The sequence below is a fragment of the Miniopterus natalensis genome, chromosome 15 (assembly GCF_054644295.1).
Source record: "Miniopterus natalensis isolate mMinNat1 chromosome 15, mMinNat1.hap1, whole genome shotgun sequence".
In the NCBI taxonomy this organism is placed as follows: Eukaryota; Metazoa; Chordata; class Mammalia; order Chiroptera; family Miniopteridae; genus Miniopterus; species Miniopterus natalensis.
Genome location: NC_142095.1, coordinates 30,440,233 through 30,464,943, shown reverse-complemented (window position 1 = coordinate 30,464,943; position 24,711 = coordinate 30,440,233). Strand labels below are relative to the sequence as shown.

At 37.1% G+C, this 24,711-nt stretch overlaps 1 protein-coding gene across 2 annotated transcripts in view; it reads right to left on the bottom strand.

Moving 5' to 3' along the window:
* TMCC1 (transmembrane and coiled-coil domain family 1) overlaps nt 1–24,711 on the bottom strand; it is a 117,544-nt gene that overhangs the window by 20,380 nt on the left and 72,453 nt on the right. For both annotated transcript variants that reach the window (XM_016209889.2, XM_016209894.2), the window contains exon 2: nt 1,085–2,019. In XM_016209889.2, the coding sequence (XP_016065375.1) occupies nt 1,085–2,019 (935 nt within the window). The remainder of the gene's footprint in view (nt 1–1,084; nt 2,020–24,711) is intronic.

The following is a 24,711-nucleotide window of genomic DNA, read 5'->3' as shown; positions in this document are numbered from 1 at the left end:
CATGTGAATAATTTATTCAGGCCCTGAGAATATCTCATAAAGCAAACTTAAAAAAAAAAATCACTTAAAGAAAAAAAAGAGGTGAAAGAGACCTTAAAAGATGGTCTGTTCAAACCTTGATATAGAGTTACTGAGGATACCCTCTTGTTAGTAATTGGCACAAGACCAGAACTCACATCTTTCAAGGCCTAACCCAACCTGTGGTTCCCATAAGACTACTCCTTAATCTGTATCAGTGCGATGGTCTGTCTCTTGCTGACAAAGTTTGGATCTGAATAAGTACTCAACGGGGAATATTATTTCCTATCTGCACGTGACGGAAACAAAGGGAAAAGACACACATTTGGAGATCAACTAAGAGTGGTCTAATACGAATATGGAGTATAATATGAAACAAAAAAGATATTAGCTTCTACCTTTAGTACAGACTATAACTCAAAGTATTTAGCCCTCTGAGAATTCTCTAACTACTGTAGAACCATTTCACATGTTTAAATCCACTTCCATTATTCAAATATTTGCCAATTCATAGTAAAGATAAAACACGTGCTTATCTGGATTTATTTCCAGTCTAATCTTTCTACACCAACTACCTAGATAGCTGTGCTTAAGACCAAATATCTATAGGTCCATTACATTTTGGCTGGTCTAAATCTCTGATTTATACAGAATTCAGAGGGTTATAACAAATCTTTTGAATTCAATGTAATATAGCTATAGGCTACAATTATTTGTGATTCTGTGATTATAAATAAATAGGTGAAACACCTCAGAAAGCTTGGGATTCATTTGAAAGTCTTAAACTGGAATGGAAGACTGGAGAGCTACAATAATTGTTACCCCTTAACTACAGTGTTTCATTGGTGTGTAACCTTGGGAGTCCTTTAATTTTGCTGTGTCTGTCTTTTGTACTCTATGATAGGAACTCAGGCAGCCATCATGTTACATATCTAAAGTGCTCTGGACATTTCAGAGAGAGACACTCTACTAAGATCTTTAAAAGCCAGCACCCTCCCCCACCCTTGCCAAAGGGAAGGGAACCCCAAATATAAGTAATTTAGGATTTTAATTCCATATAACTTACCTATATCGCTCTTCCTGTAAGGCCTGCATTATTAATGAATAGTCCCTCTGATAATGTTCCTTGAGGGTCTCAAAGGATTCCTCTAGTCTGGCCTGGGTTTCCCTGATCTCCTGGATCTCATGTAGTAGTGCATCAAATCCTGAGCTCTGCATGTCCAGAGTGTTTGTTTTGGAGCTAGATGCTCCTACAGCGATGCCTCCAGTGGTGCTGTTGGCTCCTACTGAGCCTGAAGTAGCACTAGAACAATCTTCTTCACTACCATATTTTGGGCTGGACTGAAAGTTTGAAATTACTCCCAAAGCCTTCCCCCCATCATCCACCTGCCCTTCTTCTAAAGAGTCCTTCAGGTTAGGGATGTTGTCTGCACTGCCAAATTTATTCCGAATTAGTGAGGCGATCTCTCTGGGCTTTGAGACCACAGCCCCTGCTGCTGAATGGGTTGCCTGGGAGAAGCTGGAAAGTCCACCTTTAACACTATCTACCACACCTTCACTGAAGCCAGTCACCTTCGCTCCCACATCCTTCAAACCCTGGTGCATGTCCCTGAAGACATCCTTTGGCTGCCGGGGGATCCCATTCTGCTCCACCTCTCGGAGCTTCCTGTGGTAGTGCTCAAGCTTCTTTTGTAGCTGGAGAATGGTTTGGGCAGATTTCTGGTTCTTCTTTTCAAAGACCTGCTTGATGCGAGCAGCCTGCTGCTTATCTGCACTGTTGGCAAGCTTCAAGTACTCAGCAACGTTGTCATCCCGGGCTGTTTGTGCAATCTTGATCTGTTCAGTGAGCTTCAGGATCTTCTGCTGCAGGTGAGCAATAGCAGCCTTTGTACGCTGAGGGTCTGGTGTTCCATCCACAGAATCTGTGTGGATGCTGCCATCAGTGCTGGAGGCCACTGCACTGGAAGTCTGGGCGAGGCTGCTTACTTCTAACCGCTCGATCTAGCAAAAAAGCAAGAGATGGATGTTAAAAGGAGCCCAAGAAGAAGACTACTTTTCCAGAATCAATAGGCCAATCATGTATACTTTGCTTTAAGCAAAACAGATATATGAAAAAAGATTTGCACAAGATGTAAACTGGGGTATTTTTCCTTTGTTTGGGGATTTAGTACAGTATATCTTGAAATAACAAAGCTCCTCCAGTGGGTTTAAAGCATAAATTAATTTGCATTCTTCACACATACTTTTGTTTACGAGCATATCTATGTAAAACAAGATACGTCTGCATTTCAATTTAATTATATAAAAATCATTTTAGTATTCAGACATCACTGTAATTCCAACCCATGAGCTCAGATTATGGTCATCTAAAAATGTTGGTGAGAATAGGTATTTTACTGGCTAGATGTAAAAATCCAATTTTTATCACAGTATTTTTTTGTCCAAATCATGTCAAGGGCAATGGCATCATTCTCTCTATTCTAGTAGCAACATTTATTGGTAGCTGGAGACAGGTGCAGGTAAGAACAAGGAAGTACTGCTGAAAGTGGTAAGGATTAATGTGGTACACTTTTGAGAGTTAAAATTCTAAAATGCAAGTAACTGTGATAAACTTGGGAAACATTACGTGAATGTTAGGGACAAGGGCAGTAAAGATAAGTAATTACACAAGTCAGTAACTAAGTTCAGACCTTTTGGAGGCCAAATTTTGTGAGTTCTAACCAGGAAACATTTATTATTAGGCAAGGGACTCCAAAACACACACAGTGACTATCTTCTCATATGGGTAAGCAACCATTCAAAAGAGATGAAGAAAAAGACATGTTGCTCATATCTGAAAACTTAAACAATCATACTTCAAAACGGTTAGCCAAAGCAGGAGACAGGTTAGTTTACCTAACTCAGGAGAAAAAAGTCCCTCAAGAAGGTGCCACTGGGTGTGGCTTCTGGTGGTGAATTAGAGTAGGGGGGTCTATGCAAAATGGCTTTAGAAACTGTTCTCTATTGAGCAGTAACAGAAATAAATAATTAAATAACCATCCCAGGTCATAAAAATTCCCAGTGTGTTAAGTTACAAATTTACCATCCTGGAGACTTAAGAGCACACCCTTTTCCTTGCTTCCTATCCCTAATCTGTCATCAGCAGCAATTTGCTAGAACTGTATATAGGTTACTCTCATATTTAAAAAGTTTGAATTACAGCCCTACTGGGCATGGCTCAGCGGTTGAGCGTCAACCTAGGATCCAGGCGATCGGGGTTCGATTCCTGGTCAGAGCACATGCCCGGGTTGTGGGCTCGATCAATGACTCTCTCATCATTGATGTTTCTATCTCTCTCTCCCTCTCCTTTCCTCTCTCTGAGATCAATAAAGATATATTTAAAAAAATAATAAATTTAAAAATAAAAAATAAAAAGTTTGAATTACATTTTTGTAATGACAATAATATACCAATTCTGAAATGTTCATGAAATGCTAATAATTAACTTGCCAGTCTAGACATGCATTCTCTTTTTTCCATCTTGGTTATACCTCCTCAGTTTGCCATCTGAACAGAAATTATGCTGATCCCTAATTCTAAAACACATTTAGCTCATTACTGAATTCAATATGTTACTGTTGATGTGAATAAAAACAATATTGTTTTCTTTCTAGAAGAACACATAAGAAATATTGTGCCTTTAAATAAAATCAAAAGATGATTTAAAACCAAAATGAACAATAAAATGAAATTATGCTCCACTAATAAGAAAGGATATCCAGAATAGTTAGGGCCTAGTGCAGTAACTGTTTTGCATCACTTCCTCCGTCTGCACCATTCATCTTTAGGCACATGCTAACTACCAGGGAAAGGACCAGAGGAAGGCAGCAGAAGGGAGGATGAGACAACGTTCCAGATAATCAAGTTGCCAAGAGTTTCAACAGAAGCTCCTAGAAAACTATTCTCTTCAGTGCCTTAGGTTCAATCTCTTAGGTTGTATAGGGTTCCTACTGTGTGACTTTCTTTCTGAATGGGATTTCAGATCCTATAACTACAGTATGTAATATAGATACTACTGTAATTAACTAGTTATTAATAATAGGAAAGGAACAAAGGGAAGGCCAGACATCATAGGCATGTTCCCTACAAAACATTGGGAGACAACAATAAAGATAAATTTTAAAAAAACAACAAAAAACGTTGGGAGAAGGGGACTGCACACAGGAAAGAGATTCATGCTCAGTACAGTTGGGATGACATAGGGAAGATACCTGCCTGTCAATCACGCCTGGGACCGAGTTGGTTGGCCAGAATGGGTGTGGCCACTGCAAGCAAGATTCGGAATACTTAATTCCCTGAATTAAGAAACTTGCTCTCTTGTGCTCTTGGCTCTCTTGGGACTTGTATGACTCTGGGCTTGTGGGGCTCTTTTGCTCATGCTCTCCTGCATTTGTCATGGGCCATGTGGATCCCCCACACAATGAACTAATGGACTGCAGCTTGCCTGATGCTGTGCTGGACCCGGCTCCAACATGGAAAAGAAACTCTGACACTGGCTTTGATTCTAGATTTACTGAAACCCCAGCTATACTTCTTCTATGACTGGACTAAGAGAAATGGGACTTTGGGAACCCAGGGGTGTAATTCCACAGAAATAAAGCTTTCTACCATATCTCTCCTCCTGTGAGGGCCTTCAAAAATGCTTATTCCAGCAGTACCTCAAGAACCCCACTGTCACCGATAACAACAACATGACCCTGTGTACTTATGTTTAATAGCTCAAAATCTACCACAGAATAAAAGGAAAGCAAATATGAAATTCTATTAGATCCAAGACTACCAGCTTTTATGCATGGTATAGTTGCTTAGGTCGTTATTCATTTGAATATCAACTTACATGCATCCGTTGTCCAGAAATATAGATAAGGAAATTAAGTTCAACTATTACTCTGGGAGGAAAAAAGTTGACCATACTGGTGAAAAGACGGTTTTGACACTAGAATCAAAGTTTGATTACATCTCTAGAATTAAAAAACACTAACAAACTTTCAATATAATTATTTACAAATGATCAGTTTAGATGTGAGTAAATTTCTCTACACGATAACTAAAGAAATAAACCAGACTGTCTTTAATCTGACTTCTCTCCTACCTGGGCTATGTCCTTCCAGTGCATGGCTCCCCTGCAAGAGCTCAGCTGACAGAACCTACTGTCCTCAGCTTCCAAAGAAAACTAACCCACAGCTTCAGCAGGAGGGTAGTTTAACACCTAAAACCATGAGTCACTGGATTACTCAGTAACTACTCCTAATTTTGGCAGGCACTATCCTCAAAAAGGAAGGAGAGAGAGAAGGGAGAAATGGTGAGAGGAAGGGAGTGGAGGGGAAGAGAGAAGAGGAGGAGGGAAGAGAAGTGAAGGAAGAAAGAGGAAGATATATTGAACTATAGAATTACAGGTCAGCTATGAATAAAGCCCTTAGAAGTACAAATACTTAGCACTGGGAGGGCCTGACTTAGCCATGAGTTATGAATACACCAGCTGAAAAGTGGTTCATTTTTCCAACAGCCTTTGCTAGCATATTAGGTTATCTATATTGTGGGGGCTAAAAAAATAATTTTCTTCTCACCTAAATTCTTCTAGCTGGGCTAATAAACAAATTAACACAGATTAAGAAAAGAAAAAGTCCAAGATTTATTATTACGTATATCGGAGTGTCATAATAATGAGTCCTGAAACACTTTGGGCTTTAGAGGCTTACATACCATACGGACAAAGAAGAAAAGGGTACAGGGGTCTGGGATTTTGAAGCGGAGATAGACAAGTCACAGGTAGCTGAGAAAGAGTGAAACACTGCTGCACAAACAAATTCTTGTTAGGCAACCCAGAAATAATGGAATTCAGGGGAATCTAGCTAATAGGCTCCTGCTTGGATCTTTCCTACCAAATTTAATTCAGATAGGTTAAAGTGAAAATCTTTAAGGTGAATATGCTAAGAATCCCTCTCCAAAGCAGATTTTTCTATCTGAATTCCCTTAGGCAGAAAAGGGGGATGGTCAAAGGTTCTTTCTGAGCCTTTTGTATCTTAATAACCAGCTTAAAATCAATATCCCAAAAGGCACATTTGAGGTGGTAAAACTTTGGTCCCCTTCAATATATAACATAAAATTAGATTCCTACCTCACTCCAGACAAACAACTAAATTGCAAATGTGAAAAGCAAAATTTAAACCTTTTAGAAGGCAGTACTGGAAAATAGAAGATTTTCTTAAAACATACACAAAAAGGCACAGGTCAGAAAAACAAGAATATTGAATCTGACTCCATGTAGTGTAGTAGTGAAGCATGGATTCTGGCATAAACCACTTGGGTTCAAATCTGGCTTTGCTACTTCCTAACCATGTGACTTTGGGCAAGTTACTTAACTTCTGTATTCATTTTATCAACTGTAAAATGGGGATAATATTAATGCCCACTCCAGAGGGCTGCTGTGAGGATAAAATGGGTCAATAAACATAACTGTGCTCAAAACAGTACCAGGCACAAAGTAAGCCGTTATTACTGGCTATTACTTTTGTATCATTTAAGTGGTTCTTTTAAAAAAATTCAAATATTAAAAGATTCCAGAAATATACTTCCTCCCAAGATCTTTCACATTTCAGGCACAAACAAGGGATATATATGTAGAAAGTCTGAACCAAAGGAATAATAAAATTAAACACTATAGTAAAATAATAAGTCACATTTCTGAATAGTTGGTCTTGCGGCTAGGCAGCTGGTTAGCTTATCTTCCAGTCCTCACAACAACCCCAAGAAGCAGACATTTTTATCACAAATTTACAAATGAATTGACTGCTGAGGTGCCTCCTACTACCTTACTACAAGGCAGTTTGACAACAGCAGCAGGGGTATCACCTACTCAGTAGGGCTGTCCCAATAACCTGAGGGCCTAAAAGTCTAATAATATCCATCAGTGTGGCAAGTCAAAGGCGCTTATGGCTGAGGTTAGAATTAATTTGTATAGAAAAGGCTAGGGCCAAAATTTAGTCAGTTAAATATATTTTGACTACCTATAAGCTAGGCAATGTGCTACAAAGCTATGATGATTCATATCTAACAGTTGCTATAACAAGCAGACAATAATGCTTTGTTTGCACTTTGTCTCTTACTATTAAGAATTCATTTGCCAAGCTTAAATTACCTATTAACTGATCTAAATTAATTGATCAGAAAACAGCCCAAGGGAGCATTTAAACAGATACCTCAAAACATCAATTAATCAGGGACAGAGTAGAACCATCTAGGTCAGAGTATTAGACAGGCTTTATAATGGCTTACAATTTTCACTTGCAAACATATTAAAAATCTATCTACTTTCTCTAAGTGAATGAAAGTGTCAGAACATGGTAGCACCTGGCTTTGAGAATCATGTATAAAGGCAATATGGTGCAAAAAGCACAGACAAGAGCCAAAGGACCTAGGTTCAAACCTGTCTTTGTGCCACCTTACTAGGTGCGTATCTTTGGGCTACCTATTTGTTCACTTTGAGTCTAAGTTTTCTCATCTATTGAATGGAGTTAACATTGTCTCATGAGATTATCTGAAAAGATGTTAAATGTATGTTAAAAGAGATCATGCCTGCCAAACATGGCAGGCATTCAAGAAATTACCTTTTTCTATTCCTTACCTTGCTCATTACTCAAAATCCAAATTTGTAACTAGGAAAGATTCAGAAATCCCTGACTTGACATTACTATCTTCAAAAGATGACAACCCCTACTTAGTGTGACAAAGTCATCTTATCTATGCTTTACAGAGTATTAGCTCTCTTTCAGGAAATTTCATACTCTGCATACTAAATAATCTACATAATTTCTGAGAAAATGAAGAAGGCATTTTAGAGTAAAAGAAGGGGCTGGAGAGTGGAGAAATCTTTGTAATTAAACTAAAACAAATAGAAGCTTGACTATTTTGGTTTTTCTGAAAGTGGATCTTTTCCAGGGTCTATTTCATAGAATAAGAGATGCAAACAGATGCTGCAGACACAGTCCATTGTTCTGCTAAAAGTTTTATCTCAGAGATACAATGATCACGTTTTTGAATCAAAATTGGAGTGTGTGGTTCAATTCAAGTGCACTTAGTGGGGGCAATAGGATAGAATATTTTATTTTGGGGAGACCACCCTCCAAATCCAAAACAAATAGTAATCCCTAGAGATTCATAATCTTGGCCTTAAGAACCACACAGGAATCTTCTTCTAATCAATAATAAACCTGAAGATGCTCTGGTTGGTCTTATCAACCTTTCTTTTTCTGCCAGGCCGATTGTGTTGAGAAAGTAACACAGAGGAAAGAGTCTTGCCTTAGGAGTTTGAATTTTGTGTTATCTCCTTGAGGCATCCCTAACAAAAAGAAAAGAAATCTCACAGTCTATTAGCATTTTGTGCAGAAAGTATATCTTAATCATTACAGTATTTTTCACCTGTCTCCACTGTCTCACTGTAGAAATGACATGCCCTTCCCTTCTCACTCAGTTGAGCAATTTTTTTTCATGTAAAATTCTGACTGACATTTAGTTTGCTGTGCTGTAGAATAGAGATCACAAGTGGGGTTAGTAGAAAATGAAAATGAACTAAGTCCCACTAGTCTACAGACAGCAAGCTTTTTCTCTAAGTATTCCATTTTTTACTTTGGAGCTAAAATCAAGATTCAGCTTATAGTCTAAAAAACAGACCTTTTCAGTTGTCACAAAATTTTTTTCTCACTTGATAAATAATTCTTGTACAGACTGGAGTGTTTCCTGTAAGTCCCAGGAATCACTTTTTCACAGAACTTTGGTACATGGAACAACACTAAGTTCTATGGAGATGTGTTCCTGGAACCCTGATTATCTCTGTTTTCAACTATTTTATTTGGGTATGCTGGGAAATTTTTGCTTGGAAAAATAAAACAAAGTTTTATTGCTTAATTTTTAAAAAGTTTAAAAAAACACTGATACACAAATACTCCTCATAATTACTCCAATAATCCTGGTCACTTCTGAATTTGGAACTATAGTCTAGTTTGTCTCAAACTTCCTTTTTCTACTAAGAATCACTTCAGGCCCTGCTCTCTTTTCTACCACCAGCACTTTCCAGGTCTATCTTCAAAAAAACCAAAGTTTTAAAATCATTTCATGGTTCTGGGGCATAAATAAATTTTTTACCTGCATTAAAAGAAAATTTTCTTTGTGATAAGAGCAAAACTGTGTTTAGAAGAAAGCTTTATTAAAGCCTTTTCTGTGAACACTTTCCAAACCAGAACTATAATAATGAATTGAGGAAATAAGGAAAAAGCAAAATCTCTTGATTTCAGGTGTGCAGAGCGTGTGTGGGCAGATGAACAGTTCCCTGTGTGCAGCGCTTCTGAAAAACTGGACCTTAATTTACATGTAAATAACAATGCTGTGTTCACATCCTTCTTCTACCTATTAAGTTGTCTTTATTAGTCTATATTAAGAAATAAAAATAAATAAATAAAATCTTTTCATGGGTGATATTGAATATGTGATAATGAATAGAGGATATGCTTGCTGAAATGTGAATTCTGGTGGGGTTTGCTCACCAGCTTTGTAGCTAAAGATCCTACATATCATATGCTACAGCAAAATGACAAAAACAAAACAAAACAAAACAAAAAATAACCCCATACACAAAAAACAAAACTCTATCATGGTGTAGCCAGCTTCCTCAGTGGTTAGCACATCAGCCTTTGCACTGAAGGGTCCTGTGTTCGAGTCTGGCCAAGGGCACATGTGGGAGGCAGGCAACCAATCGATGTGTCTCTCTCACCACCACCCCCTCGAAAAGCAACAGAAAAAAAATATCCTTGGGTGAGGAATAAAGGAAAAAAAAATTAATAAATGATGCACCTGAGTAGAAGGCCACAAACCTGAGTGGAAGCATGGTTTTCAAATTATAGTTCTTAGATTCCTCCCACGGGGGTGGGGATTTAGTAGTTGTCCTAGTAGCTCCAGGACAGCCAACACCCCCCACCTTTAACCAGAGCAGTTTTATCTGTTAAAAAAAAAAAAAGAAAGAAAAGAAAAGAAAAGAAAAGAAAAGAAAAGAAAAGAAAAGAAAAGAAAAGAAAAGAAAAGAAAAAAACCCCACACACCTCTATCATGGATCACTTGGGAATAATGGAAACCTTAAATTTAAATCCATATATTCTAAGAGTCACAACTGTAATTTGGTTCTTCTGATTTGGCATGCTGTTTCACATCTCCGGGCTTTTGCCATACAGTTCCCTCAGCCAGTCCAGGGCATGTTCTCCTTCCCTTTTCCGGTTAATTACTATTCGTCTTTCAAGACCCAGTTCAGATGTAACCTCTTCCAGGAAGTCTTTCCTGACAACCTCTCTCCCAGCTGGATTAAGAGCTCTTCCTTTATATTTCCATATATCTGTATATACATCTCTATCACTATTCTTATCATAGTATGTTGAAATGACTGTTTCTGTGTCTTGCCTCCACTGACAGTTCCTGAGGGGAGGGGTCATGTCACATTCATCTTTGACCCCAAGAAGCTAACACAGTGCCTTGTACAAAGAAGACACACAGTGAATGTCTATTTAATATAAATGTTCACCAGCATCTCCTTAACATAATCCTTCTAGATCTCATATGCCATGCAGCAACTGAGCCTATGTTACCATGAATGGAACAAAGGCCAGAATTTTTGTAAGTAAAAGCAACTTCCAATAGATGATATTCACCCTTCCAAAGCTGCTGAGTAAAAACTACTGACTGGGTTGAATATCAGTTTAGATGATTAACACCCTAGCTGGCCCAGACTGCTCCAATCCAACAGCAAAATATCCATTATGGGATCTAGAGCTGCTGCTAAGAATTGCTTTGTCACTAGAGGACTGATTTTCCAGTTTATGTGAAAGACATCATTGAGGATTACCACTGCCAGATACACTTCAGGCCTGATGTTTGAACTTAATGGATCCATGTGAGCCTGGCCAGATGATTTATTGTTCTTTTAACAAAATTTTGCACAACGCCTCCTATGGACATGACCTACATTAAGAATTTGAGGTACTCCTCCCCCAAAGCTCTTTAGGAGCCTGCAATCCTAGTAGTGATGGTGTAAGACAATAAGATGCTTATGCCTATCACTAAAAGCTAGAGTGTGAGGTTTGTTATAGTTCAACGTGATTTTTATAAGCTCAGGTTCTCTGAGCTTATAGGAAAGAAACTAAGGTCATTCAGTTGAGAAAGACCTCTCCCTAATACCTAAAAGAAAAAGTGACATATACTGAAATGAGGAAATAACAATTTCTGTATGCCACTGGAAGTTTCAAGTGCATACTTCATGCCTGCATGTTAAGAAAGTCATATGAGAATATACTGATTGATGGTTGGAACAGATAGATGATCCAAGTTTCCTTTTAATGTTAAGATTTTAACTTTTGTTTTTTAAAAAATAGTGACTCAGGCTATGGATTATTAAAAAATCATGACTTCAAAATGAAGAATGATAGTCTGAAGCACATATATCTGCTAATGCTAAAATTAGCTTATATTTTCTGGCACGTGCTCACCAGTAAAACGAGGTGACATAGAAATATGTTTTCACTGCTGAGGATTTAAAAATAGATATAAAATGCCCTGGCCAATGTGGCTCAGTTGGTTGGAGCATCATCTGGTGCACAGAAGGGTAGCTGGTTTGAGTCCTGATCAGGGCACATACCCAGGTTTGATCCCCAGTGCAGGGAGCATACAGGAAGCAGCCAATCAATGTTGCTATTTTAAAAAAAATTTACTATGTACAAAACTGAGTTCCTGTATCCCCCAAACCTGCTTTTTCCCATCTCAGCTAATGGCTATTTCACTGATTCCTGTGCTCAGATCCAAAGCTTTGGAGCCATCTTTCTCTCACATACCCTATCCAGTTAGCAAAAACATTAATAATTCATAGCTGCTAATACATATAGTACAGCATTTGTTATGTGCCAGACATTGTTCTAAATTCTTTGTATGTTTACTAACTTGTTTAATTCTTACAACAATACTACAAGATGGGTATCATTATCATTTCTATTTTATAGCTAAGAAAACTGAAGCATAAAGAATTTATGTTGTCCAAGATCACAAAGTAAAGAAGTGGCAAAGACAATTTAACCCGGACAGTCTGGCTACAGGGTCTGCACTGTTCCTCATAATGAACACAGTATCGCCTCAACAAATGTTTGGGGCTCTACTTGCTAAGGAAGAAGCAGAGTATCTGACCACTTCTCACTGAATCTCCACTGATGCTACCCTGGTATAAGCCACTGTCAGCTCTCACCTGGACTACTGCAATAGTCTCCTAACTATTAATGCAATAATATTTATAATCAATTATCTGCAGAGCAGCCAGAACAGTCCTTTTAAAATATAAGTCAGATCACAACAGTCTTTTACCCTTAAAACTTTCCAGTGGCTCCCTATTCCAGTCAGTTTTAAAACAGCCAAAGTCCTTACTATGGCTTTTAAATGACCATGAGCTGGTACCTGTACCATATCCATTACCTTTCTGACTGTATCGCCTACTGCTAATCCCTTTACTCCACTGCCACCAGCTACAATGGCTTCCTTGCTATTCCTGGAATGTGCCAGGCATGCACCCACCTCAGGGCTGTTTTACTTGGTGTTCTTTTTTTTCTTTTTTTTTAATTTTATGTATAAAGAGAGAGCATTCTGTGGTAAGGCAGGTGTTTTGAACAACCCGCTCATGAAAATTCACTTAGTTCCTTAATGGAACCTATATCCTTCATGTACTAACAGAAACACTGGCAGCACATTGAGGCTGTATTTCCAGATTAGACTGTGCTGGTTTGAGCACATGTGGCAAGAACGAGAACCCTGGCCAAATTTTCTCAATGGCTCCAGTAGAGTTCTGGTGACCCATCTTGCTCACTCTGAAGCAATGAGGCAAAAGGCTACTTACTTAGTGTTCTTTGTGCCTGGAATGCTCTTTCCCAGACACCATGGCTTAGGCCATCATCTCTGCTCCAATATCACCTTAGTAGCAAGGACTTCTCTGACACCCTATTTAAAATTGAAACCTCTGCTTCCATTATGAATTCCCTATTCTCCTTCCTGGCTTTATTTTTCTACATAGACCTTTTAACCCTCTGACATATATTCTTATGTCTATCACTAAAAGCTAGAATGTGAGGTCCATGAAAGTATTGATTTGTGTTTTGCCTAACACCTAAAAACTTCTAACAATTGTGTTAAAATTGTGTTCAAATATTTGTTGAATGAATAAAAGTATTTCCTATTTACTTATCTATTCAGAGGATATTTTGGCATCTGGCCATTTGCAAATCTTTTTCATTACAATCTAAAGTGTTTGTTTAGTGTACTACCAAGAGATCTTAACAAGGTTATTTATAACTTTATCTGTGTTATACTAGGATATTATTAAATCAGAGACTGACTTCTAGTGATCTTTGAAATAGCTTACCTTCATACGTTAAAAATATTTGGCTCAAAAATCAGATAGTTCTTAATTTTAAAAAAGCTTAGAGTTGGTTTCTACTCTAAGCTGATTTATGTGCATCGCCCTCATACACATTAGTATCCCCTCTCTTGTTTTATTCAAAATGTGAGTTAAATGCCAACATTATTGCTTTCCTATGAGAACTATTTGAATATTTCTAGAATTGTCTTACTAGGCTTACTCTTCCGATGGACATCTTTTGAGGCTATGAAAGCTCAAGGATCAATCTGGTTTATATGTAAATCTGATGATGATGATGATGATGACGGCAGTAGCAAAAGTAGTAGTAACTGAGTGTTTACTATGTACCTGGTACTACTGTAAGTGCTTTCCTTATATTTTCTTAGTTAACCCTCAAAACAACCTTAGGAAATATATACTATTATGATCCTCATTTTACATCTGAGAAAATTGAGTCAGTAGAAGTTAAGAAACTTGCCCAAGGTCACAAAATCAGTAAGTAGCAGAGCCAGGATTTAGACCCATAGGATTTGGCTTCAGAGTCCTTGCTCTTAAATAATTCACTATAATGCTTCTCAAAATGGCCACGACCATCACCACTTGGAGCAACAGAAAAAAGGAAGCATTGATGATTTCTACAAAGTTAGACTCTGGGAAGCTACTAAAAGAATTTAAGCATTGGGTGATTTAGGACTTCTTTTTTAAACAAATTCTCCAGTTTAACTGAGAGCTTAAGGGAATACAGATAGATTGCTCAGAGTGAGATATATATGGAGCAGGAAGTGAGGTACTACAGGAGATATGAAGGTGGTAATAGTATGGCACTGTCCAAAAGCAGCTTATATAACGAAAATTATAGGCAAAAAGTAATTTAACCTTTTCAGGATCTTTAAAACCTCATGACTCTTCAGTATTAGAGAAAGAGTATACACAGCAGGCATTTACACCAACTTTATAGGTGTTTCCGCTTTGTTCTATTGTACAAAAAAGCAGCTATGTTCTCAAAATCACAGATTCTAAGACAGATGATAGCCTGTAGTATCACTTGTCCAAGATTTTATATATTTTTTAATGAACAGACACTTGATCTATTGAGAAGAGTTTATCAAGTGTACAATAATGGCCCGCCAGTGTGGCTCAGTGGTTGAACATCCACTTATGAACCAGGAGGTCAGGGCACCTGCCCGGTTTTGGGCTCAATCCCCAGTAGGGGGCGTGTAAGTGGCAGCCAATCGATGATTCTCTCTCGTCATTGATGTTTTTCTCTCTCCCTCTCCCGGAAATCAATAAAAACACATATATTTCTTAAAAAGAGTACAATAATAATCTGTCCCCTCTGTTTAAATAAATTTCTCTTTATTCTTTTGAAATTATCATGTTCAGATTTGCTTAGATTTTTCTCACTCAAGATCTATGACAAAGTATGTATATAAATCAATTTGCTCAAATAGAATGTAAAGGATATAAACTAGTTTATACTTGCAAGTTACAATGTGACAACCTGTGACCAAAAAGAGGACTAAATTAAACACATCTACAAATAATTAGCATAAATATGTGACTGGTATGGATTTCAGATATAGGCCAACTGTTTCTTAGGAATCAATGCATACCAATATTAGCTGAGATAATAAGAAGGAAATTCAACTGTTCAAAGAGTTCTGGGAAGGGAAAATGAATGCTTAAGCCTCTGTGAAGTAGTCACTTAAATGGGAAAGAACCAACCTTCATAACTTGTTTCTGCATTTCTACACTCTATTGGGATATAGGGGGAGGCTCCACTAGGGGCAGTTCTATCCTATTAGGGAACACTAGGAAATGCGTGAGGCATTCCTCCTGCAACACACAGTCTTAGCCACCCTTAACAATTATCCAGTCTTAAATGTCAATAGTGACCTTACTGGAAAACTACTGCATGGATTCTGGAATTATTCCAGAAAATTGGGAAAGAGGAGACACAGAGAATAAGATCAGCTACCGATGCTGGTCCTTCCTATCTTGGCCAATTCTTTCAGATGTGGTGAGCAATAGCAAGATTTCAGTTTTTACTGATAAATTACAAATAAACTAAAGGTATAAAAGTATCTGATGAAAATGATTAGTTCAGGGATTTTGCATATGAAAGGAAGAACATTTCTACTATGTATCTAGGTATCTGCAGGTAAAATGTAGGCTTAGCCTAGAGAAAATTAGGAGCAGAGAGGGTGCTATAATAGCATCACGGTGCTATTATATTAAGGAAGCAGGTTGTAGAAAAGATCGAGGCTTGTACTATAACTCATTGTGCATTTATTCTGTTTTCCATATATAAAGCACTGAATTAAGGTAGAACCCCTGCTCTCAAGAAACATATGACTTAGTGAGAAATGGAAATGATCAACTGAAATATGGGTCCAATTAAGTAAATGCTATAGTAGATGTGAAGGCAAAGTACTTCTTGAACACAGAAAGGAGTTATGTATTCAGAAGAAGTAAGAAAAGGCATTTCAGGTGACAGCCTAATATGAGAAAAGGTCTGGAAGAGGAAATGTAATAACATCTTCATGGTAACTGAATGGTTCGTGAGGCTGTAAAAGTATGGCATAGGAGAGTGCTTTGTTGGGAGACAAGCTCTGAAGGTTGGTCTAACTACTGTTTTGGACTTTATTCCAAGAATATCACTGAAGGCTTCCCAATAGTAAGAGTTGTATAATCTGCTTTGGAATCCAGACTTATAGACCCAAAAGGTTACTTGACTATATAAAAATCTACAAGTCCACCCCAAACACCATGATCCTCCTCTAACACTGGTTTTCTTATTGTGTTCTATATCTCAGGAAAAACACCACAATCCATCAGGTTACACAAGCCAAAACCAAACCAAACCAAAGCCCAGGAGTCATTCCTGACATATGCCTTCTACCTCTATCAAATCTAACACCAAGTCCTGTCTATTTTACTTTCCTAATTTCCATCAAATTATGATACTTTCCATCTATTTCTATTTATCTCAACTGCCACCACCTTTGGACAAACCTGTCATCTCTCTCCTGGATCACTCACTCTGAACAATCTACCTGCATTCACTTAGGCTCTCAGTTAAGCTGGTGAATTTGTTTAAAAAAAGAAACCCTAAATCACCCAATGCTTAAATTCTTTCAGTAACTTCCCACAACTCTTAAAATATTAAGTACAAGAATCTGAACAGGGTCTATAAAGTCAGCCCTACATGGTTAGGCTTTGGATCTCTCTCTAGCTTCATCTTAGCACATGCTTCCTTTACTCTGGTCACAATGGCCTTTTTCAGCGTGTCCTGCTCATCCTGTCTCTTCTCACCACAGGGCCTTTGCACATGCAATACTGCCTACTTGTCCTTTTTACAACTTTCAGCCAGGCATTTTGCTAGTTGCTTGGGCATATACTGATGAACAAAATAAAGTATCTGTTTTCACGAGGTTTATGGCTGAGTGGGGAAAAGTGGTAGAGATAGAAAAACCAATAATCAAATAATAAAAATTGTTGAAAAGTGAGATGATGAAAAAGAACAAAGTGCTGTAAGAAAAGGAATAAAGTAAGGGAGGGAGATCTACTTTAGATTGGGAGGTCATAGAAGAATTCTTTGAGCAGGGGCATTTGAACTGAGCTCTCAAGGACAGACAAGAAAGTTGTTAACTTTAACTAGGTCATAAATGAAGAAAAGTACTATTACTGTATGTTACATGAGTGAAGAGAATACAGAATTTACAGAATTTGGAATTTTATCATAATCAAGATGAAAATACACAGTTAACACAACAATTCAAGAATAGATAAAAGAAAAGGATTTGTCTGTTCACTCCTTCTGAGAATTCACTTGGTAAAAGTGTTATCAAAAAAGGTTAAGGAGGGAGCAGAAGGATGCTGAGAGCGCAAAAGGTCAGTAATCAGGGAGGGGACCACCTGCCCGGTAACCTATTGGAGTATATGGAGTGTATTTACAAGGCTTACATAACCAATGAGTCAGCAAAAAGTCAGGGCACAGGATCTCTTCTGTGCCTAAACATCTAGGAAGCTTGGCTCTCTCTACTAGTGAGACGAGGGGCCTGAGAACAAGATCTGAGGCAGGCTATAAAAGTTACCATACCTTCCAGCAATACTTGCCTAAGTTAGCATGAGGAAAAGTTAACCTTCATGCTTAGCAAAACATATGAAACAGGATCCAACTTAAAGCAAATTAGAGCAAGGTGATTCTGGTAAGATTTCACAGATCTAATGTTATGCATTTCTTGAACTTATAATAAAATGTCTATTAAAAATTCTAAAATCAAGGCTCCAAGAGGTGCTGAAAGCAAAATTAGATTTTAAAGAGAATATGTCTTTATATTTTTGGGGGTCCATAAATATTTCAGGGCTACTTTCTACAACTATCTTTACTCTAATAAAAGCTAATATGTATTAACAGTAACAGAAAAAGGCTTCATAATGATAAACCTGGGTCTAGTAAACAACAATATACAAAATAGTACATAAAAGGGATTAAGTGCAGGAAAAGAAATACAGCACTAACAACCACTTGATATTGAACTGCAATGATGATGAATCCAAGACAAACACCCATAAACGCAAGCTATGAAAATAATAGACTCCTCATCCTGCCTTCCTCTGTCTCCTTACTTATGTTCTCAGCCTATTACTGTTCCAGTGACAACAACTAAGTAAGAGCAGAAAGCCTTTATTTTTTCTTCTCTACTTCAGGCCATAAGAAAAAGCTGGTGCGTGTGTGTGGGGGAAGGGTGTAAGCATGACTGTTCAAAGAAGGGAAATAATATCTGTTAGACAGCATTCTTTGCTCTGTAAATTCTTGGCTTCTGTCCGTTCGTGGATATTTGAGAAAACTTGATAATTATCTTTGAAAGTCACAACTGAATGACCAGAAATAATGTTTTCCTTTCTGGTTCCCTTAACCATCCCTTTCAATCAAATATGAATCTGCAAAACGTTTTAATTATTGCCAAGAAGCAATTCTATGTGGCTGATACAGAAAAGTAAAACAAGCAAGCAAACAAAAACAAGAAAAAACAAAACCAAAACACAAGCAACACATTTATCTTACCAAAACCCCCTGTCAGGCAGTCTGCTGATTTTGCTTGCCACAAAGCTCATCCTTCATTTGTGCACTGCCAGCGCAAGCTTGGATCGTGAAAACAAATCACAATCTCTTATGGCTACAAGCTCTTCCCATTTGTCCCAGCTTCCAAACTGCAGAGGAGCTGTGGCATAGTCTGTCACGGCTGCACGTACTTGGTTTCCAAGAATAACGCTGTAAATGAGGACAGCTACCACTGGGAATGCATTCCCCTACCAAAGCGCCAGCCGAAATGAAGCTTCTAGCAGATCCCTGGGCCTCTCACCTTCACAGCCTCAGAGAAAGGCCTTTCACAGAACAGGCAGGTACAGCCGCACCACATCAACATCCCGCATAGCCAATCCTCCGCAGTGCCTACTTCAGCCTATGTACAGTTCCGGTTCTGTCTGCAGCACCAATTCTTAGAGCCTTCTACATCTGGGAGCCTGGGAAGACTCTGTGCCGAATAAACAGGAGGCTTCTGCCAAACAAGTGTGTGTGTGTGTGTGTGTGTGTGTGTGTGTGTAGTTTGCTATAGCTGCTAATGCAAATGAAGTTTGTGAGAATGGAGATCACAGACAGTATCTGTCTCTCTTCTCAAGCTCTGAGCATCTTTTATAAAAGAGAAAGGCATCAAACTGGTTGAATTTAAAGCTACAGGACATGAATTCAACATTATTTGTCTTCTCATTTAAAACCAGGTAAGATTTAGAGAATAACTTAAAGAAGGTTAAAAACATTCTAAATAAAGTAACACGGATTTGGTAGCTTGGCTTAATAAATACAAAGAAAAAACAATCTACCCATGCTTTGATAAAGGATTAATAAAAGATTGCCAGAACTGATTTCTTCCATGCTTTCCTAATGTTTTTCCTCTTACTTTCACATTAGGTTCACAAAATAATTTAAATGATTGAGCAAGAAAAAGAAAATTGAGCATGAGACCCTAAAATCTTATTCATTACGGACAAAGAGAAAAAAAACAAACCCTCTTATGAATGAAAGGCACTGGAATTCTGTGAAGTTTAAGCAATAGATTAAAACACCACAATTGTATGCCCAGGCTCAGTCCCTGTACCATCACATACTATTTACTGAATACTTAACAATATTGCATGAAAGAACTGAACATGTTAAAGATACTATTCCTGCCCTGAAAATGTCACTTTGGCATTTAGGCAAGCTATCAGATCTGAGCTTTATTTCTTCAATTGTAAAAACAGCTTTGGGGAATGCACATAGGAAGAATTTTAATGATTATAAAATACAGGGTAACATGTAAAATGTATAATATCTAGTAACATTTTTCTCTGGTTAATATGCAGAATGGAACTGGACATGAAGGCAAAGTTTGATACAGTACAGTACAGTCCTTTCTATGAACCTAAAGCTGTGATCATTTCTGGCCTAGTTAAGTATGGAGCTGGAAGCTCAGGCCATCACAGTACTGAAAGGTCAAAGAAGGTCTTTCCAAATAGCACTCACCAGCTTCATATAGCATTCTTTCATTTAAATCAGATAAAGCACTCTGAATGGAATCTAAAGACCCTTAAATGAATTTGAAGAAAATTCTGGGTTGAAACCATGGCTCCAGAAATTCCTCTTCTGTCTCTAGAGGGACAGAACTCTGACCATGACTCTCAAGAACAAATTAATACAAAATTTAATGACTTAATACAAGTTTTGTCTTTGCTTTCAACAGAGTAAATATTTGTGTCTATAAAAATGACCAAAAAAATCCACTAGCATCAACACTAGCTGATGTTTGCTTAATTCTGTTTATTATGTTCTTTTAAGACAATCATGTTCACTGTAAAAAACTTCGAAAACATGAATGGGCATAAAAGAAAGTAAAAATTATTTGTAATCTCACTGCTCAAGGAAAGCCAAAGCAGACACTGTTATTCTTTTCTCCTCTTTCCTAACCATTAAGATCACTGAAGTATGTGTTGAGACAAAGTGCCATAAGATCAAAATTGCCTTGACTGGATGAGCTGCCATATATATGGAAGAAAGCAGCCCTGAAGAGTTGCGAGGGTCTCAAGTAGACTCTGTGTATGAGAAGTGTTCATTGTATATTTGTATGAGAGTCATGATTTTACCTTTAAAAATCATCCTAAAACAGTTTTTGGGTACCACCAAGATGCCAATGGATTTACGGTTGCGAGAGAAGTGCCCCCTCATTGGTTGCATTAGCCTGGGTATATCTCCTCTTGGCTACCTGTGATTGCTAGGCATTGTTTGTAATGAATTTACATTAATCCTCCAAGGATTGAGTTAGTTTCTGAGTTAGATTCTGCAATTATATAAAAAGTAGAATTACCAAAAACAAACAAACAAAAAAAACTTCAGAGGATTCCAAATTAGAGTTGCAAGAGTCCTAAAAAGATAGTCCACCCGATGATTAAGCAAATTTATTAGAAATGTCTGAGGGGAAAAAATCATTCACAATTAAAATTAGGAGACAAATTTCTCATATAGGACTAAGAAGCAATAAATATGAAAGACCTATGTTTATAAGCCATTATTTAGAAAATCAGTATGGAACTCTCATTTGTTCCTGACTTCAGCAGCCATTCAGGAAATAAACATTTTCTATCTTCCCACAAATATGTTCTGACAAAATTACTTTTATGTTCATATGATTTGATAAAAATTAATTTGCAAAACATTTTAAAGTTAAAATTGGGATGACAGAATTTGTAGACCACTAAGCCAGGGAGTTGGAAAGAAAAAGCCCTAATTAAAATTTCTAACTTAGTGCTTTGTCTTGCACATTAAGGGGAAAGTTTAATAAGATAAATTTGTCCATGATCAACTGATAACAGACGTTCTTTTAGTGTTTCTGCAAACAAAACTGAGATGGGGTATTGTTAGGCATTTCGTTTATCCTTTTCATTTACTAGAAACTGTTTTCTCCTTGGGTGTTTTATGTTTTAATTACATTAACAACAATGTTCCTAGCATAATATCCTAATATTAAAGTAATATTAATAATGCTTCCTTTCTAGAATTTTAATTTCAAAAAATGACTAAGACATCCTAATTTTTAAAATGTACTGCAATGTAACAAGAGCTCTGTCTGATACAGGTTAATTAAGATCTCACCAGGCAGACTCTTAGATACTCAGGTAGAGTATCTAAATCACTTTTTGTTAAGAGTTAGAGATTTGCTAGAGAAACTAGCAAATTAAACAGCATTTAATATACTTCCTGTGTTTGCTTTCTCTTTCACTGAAAATGATGTTAACAATAGTTGCCCTTCAGGGGAAACGAAAGAAAAAAATGAACAAATGGGACTACATCAAACTAAAAAGTTTTTGCATAGCAAAAGAAACCATTGATAAAACAAAAAAACAACCTACCTACCGAACGGGAGAAGATATTTGCCAACGATACATTCTATAAAAGGTTAATATCCAAAATACATAAAGAACTCATACAACATAACATCAAAAAAACAATCCAATTAAAAAATGGGCAGAAGATCCGAATAGACATTTCTCCATACAGGACATAGAGAAGGCCAATAGATATGAAAAGATGCTCAAGATCACTATCAGCAGAGAAATGCAAATTAAAATCACACCTATCAGAATGGCTATCATTGACAAATCAACAAATAAGTGTTGGGGAGAATGTGGAAAAAAGGGAACCCTCCTACACTGTTGGTGGGATTGCAAATTGGTGCAACCACTGTGGAAATAGTATGGAGGTTCCTCAAAAAATTAAAAATAGAACTACTTTATGACTCAGCAATTCTACTTCTGGGCATTTTTCCAAAGAAATCCAAAACACTAACTCAAAAAGATATATACATCCCTATGTTCACTGCAGCATTATTTACAATAGCTGAGATATGGAAGCAATCTAAGTGCCCATCAAAATATGATTGGAAAAAGATATTATGGTACACGTATACAATGGAATATTACTTGACCATTATAAAGAATGAAATCTTTACCATTTGTGACAACATAGATGGACCTAGAGGGTATTATGCTAAGTGAAATAAGTCAGAGAGAGAAAGATAAATAGCATGTGATTTCACTTACATATGCAATCTAAAAAACAAAATAAATGAACAAACGAAACATAAATAAGGCTCATAGATACAGAGAATAAACCGATGGTTGCCAGAGGCGAGGGCAGTTGGGTGACTGGGTGAAAAAGGTGAAGGGATTAAGAAGTACAAATTGGCAGTTAAAAAAGAGTCACAGGGATGTAAAGAACAGCATGGGATACATAGTCAATAATATTATAACAACTATGTATGGCACCAGGTAGCTACTATACTTACTGGGGGGACCACAAATGTCCAACCACTATGCTGTATACCAGAACTCATATAATATTAGATGTCAACTGTAATTAAAAAAAAAACAATAGAAGAACAGTTGCCCTTTCCATAAATCACATAAATGTGGTACAGCTTAATCACATAATGTGCTGACTTCTGCTTTTCATTTGAGAACACCACTGGATTCCAATTCTATGGCTCAAATTTTTAATTATTCTTTTTAGTTGCTTGATATCTTCAATTCTGATTAAGCATAGCAATGTCTTCTTTTAAATAAAAACTTTTAAATTCTGATCGCCAAATTATTTAAGGCAGGTATAGAAAAGGAAAGCATTCATTATACATTTTATATACAATAAACTAGATTACAACATTAAAACAAGTAACCAGGCAATGGCATTAAAGTCTCTCTTCTAAAACTGGATAATTGTAAATATTAAAAAAAAAAAGACAAAGAAGACCGTAGTACTATTCAGGTACTAGAACAATCACAGATGTCTCTGGTATGCAGGGTATTGGGTTATTTCCCATTCAAAATTGTCATAAAATGTTACCTCATTAATCACAGATGCTCATTATTCCCCTACTTTAATCTTTACATTATGTACAGCAGTTTTTGTGGCACTGGCAACCCCAAGCATACCAATGTCTTTAGCAAAGGAATTAATGAAGAGGTTGAAAAGGACAGGAAGTATCTTGCAGTAAATCATCTGAGACCTTGTTCCAGGCTGATATTTATCTGAGTTAGTACTCTTTTCACTCATTTCATTCACTTACTCAGTTATGAATAACCACTTATAATTTTCCCCCAAAGATAAAAAGGAAATGAGTGTAGTCTGGAATAACTTAAATTTAGAAAAATCTACCTAACACTTAATTAGGGCTTCTTTTATAAAGTACTTATTTATGTACTCCTAACACCACTGGTCTTTAATGGTAACAATTTATTGCTAAGGAGACTGAAAATGTGCCTCTTTTCCAAAGAATTTACAGTACCTAGAAAAAACCCTTCTGCACCTAATTTTAACAATAAAAAAACTTAAGCATCACAGTATTACCTTAAGACTCGATGTTTCAGAAAGTTTAGATCATCAAGTAAATGTTAAAAGTACACATATATACAATATAGTAATATCCATTTCACTGTACATTTTTTTAATGACTTCAAATTCCAATATATTAATTGGTTGGCCATAGAGAGTAATCTCATGCACATTAAGATAGGCTATTTTCACTTAAAACACATTTTATTTCTGTAAAATAGTATGTAAATTAAAGATTTACATATGAATAATTTATTATATTTAATAATATCATACCAGACTTAAAAATGGTTACTTACGAAAAAAATTCTGAGATGTAAATTAAAATTATACTGGCTAGACAGTGAGAGAAAGAGACAGAACAGTTAACCTGTTAATAGCTGTGGACCAACTCTCACAAAAGACTGCTCACATTCTTGTATATCTGTTGGAATTTAGGATTAATTTCCAGGTAGCTATTTCTGCAATTACTCAAAAGAGAGAATAGCCAGGTGCTATAGAACCCCAGGAGCCTCAGCTTCTTATTTACACATGAACTTTCCAATGTGCTACTGCCAATCCACAGGAGTGGGCACTTCTTCCTTGGGGACTCTGATGCCTGATGCACCTAAACCAGAACTAGCCCCTCTTCACCTTATCCCATCCCCTATAGCTAACATAAATCCTTTCAGAGTGGCTTACATCTTTCTCCCCACTGCTTAATGTATAAAAATGCTTGCTAAACTCTAGGACAACGAACATGTCTTTCTTACCTAGCCACACTCAACCACTGAGCTACACTGGCGGGGCAACCCTT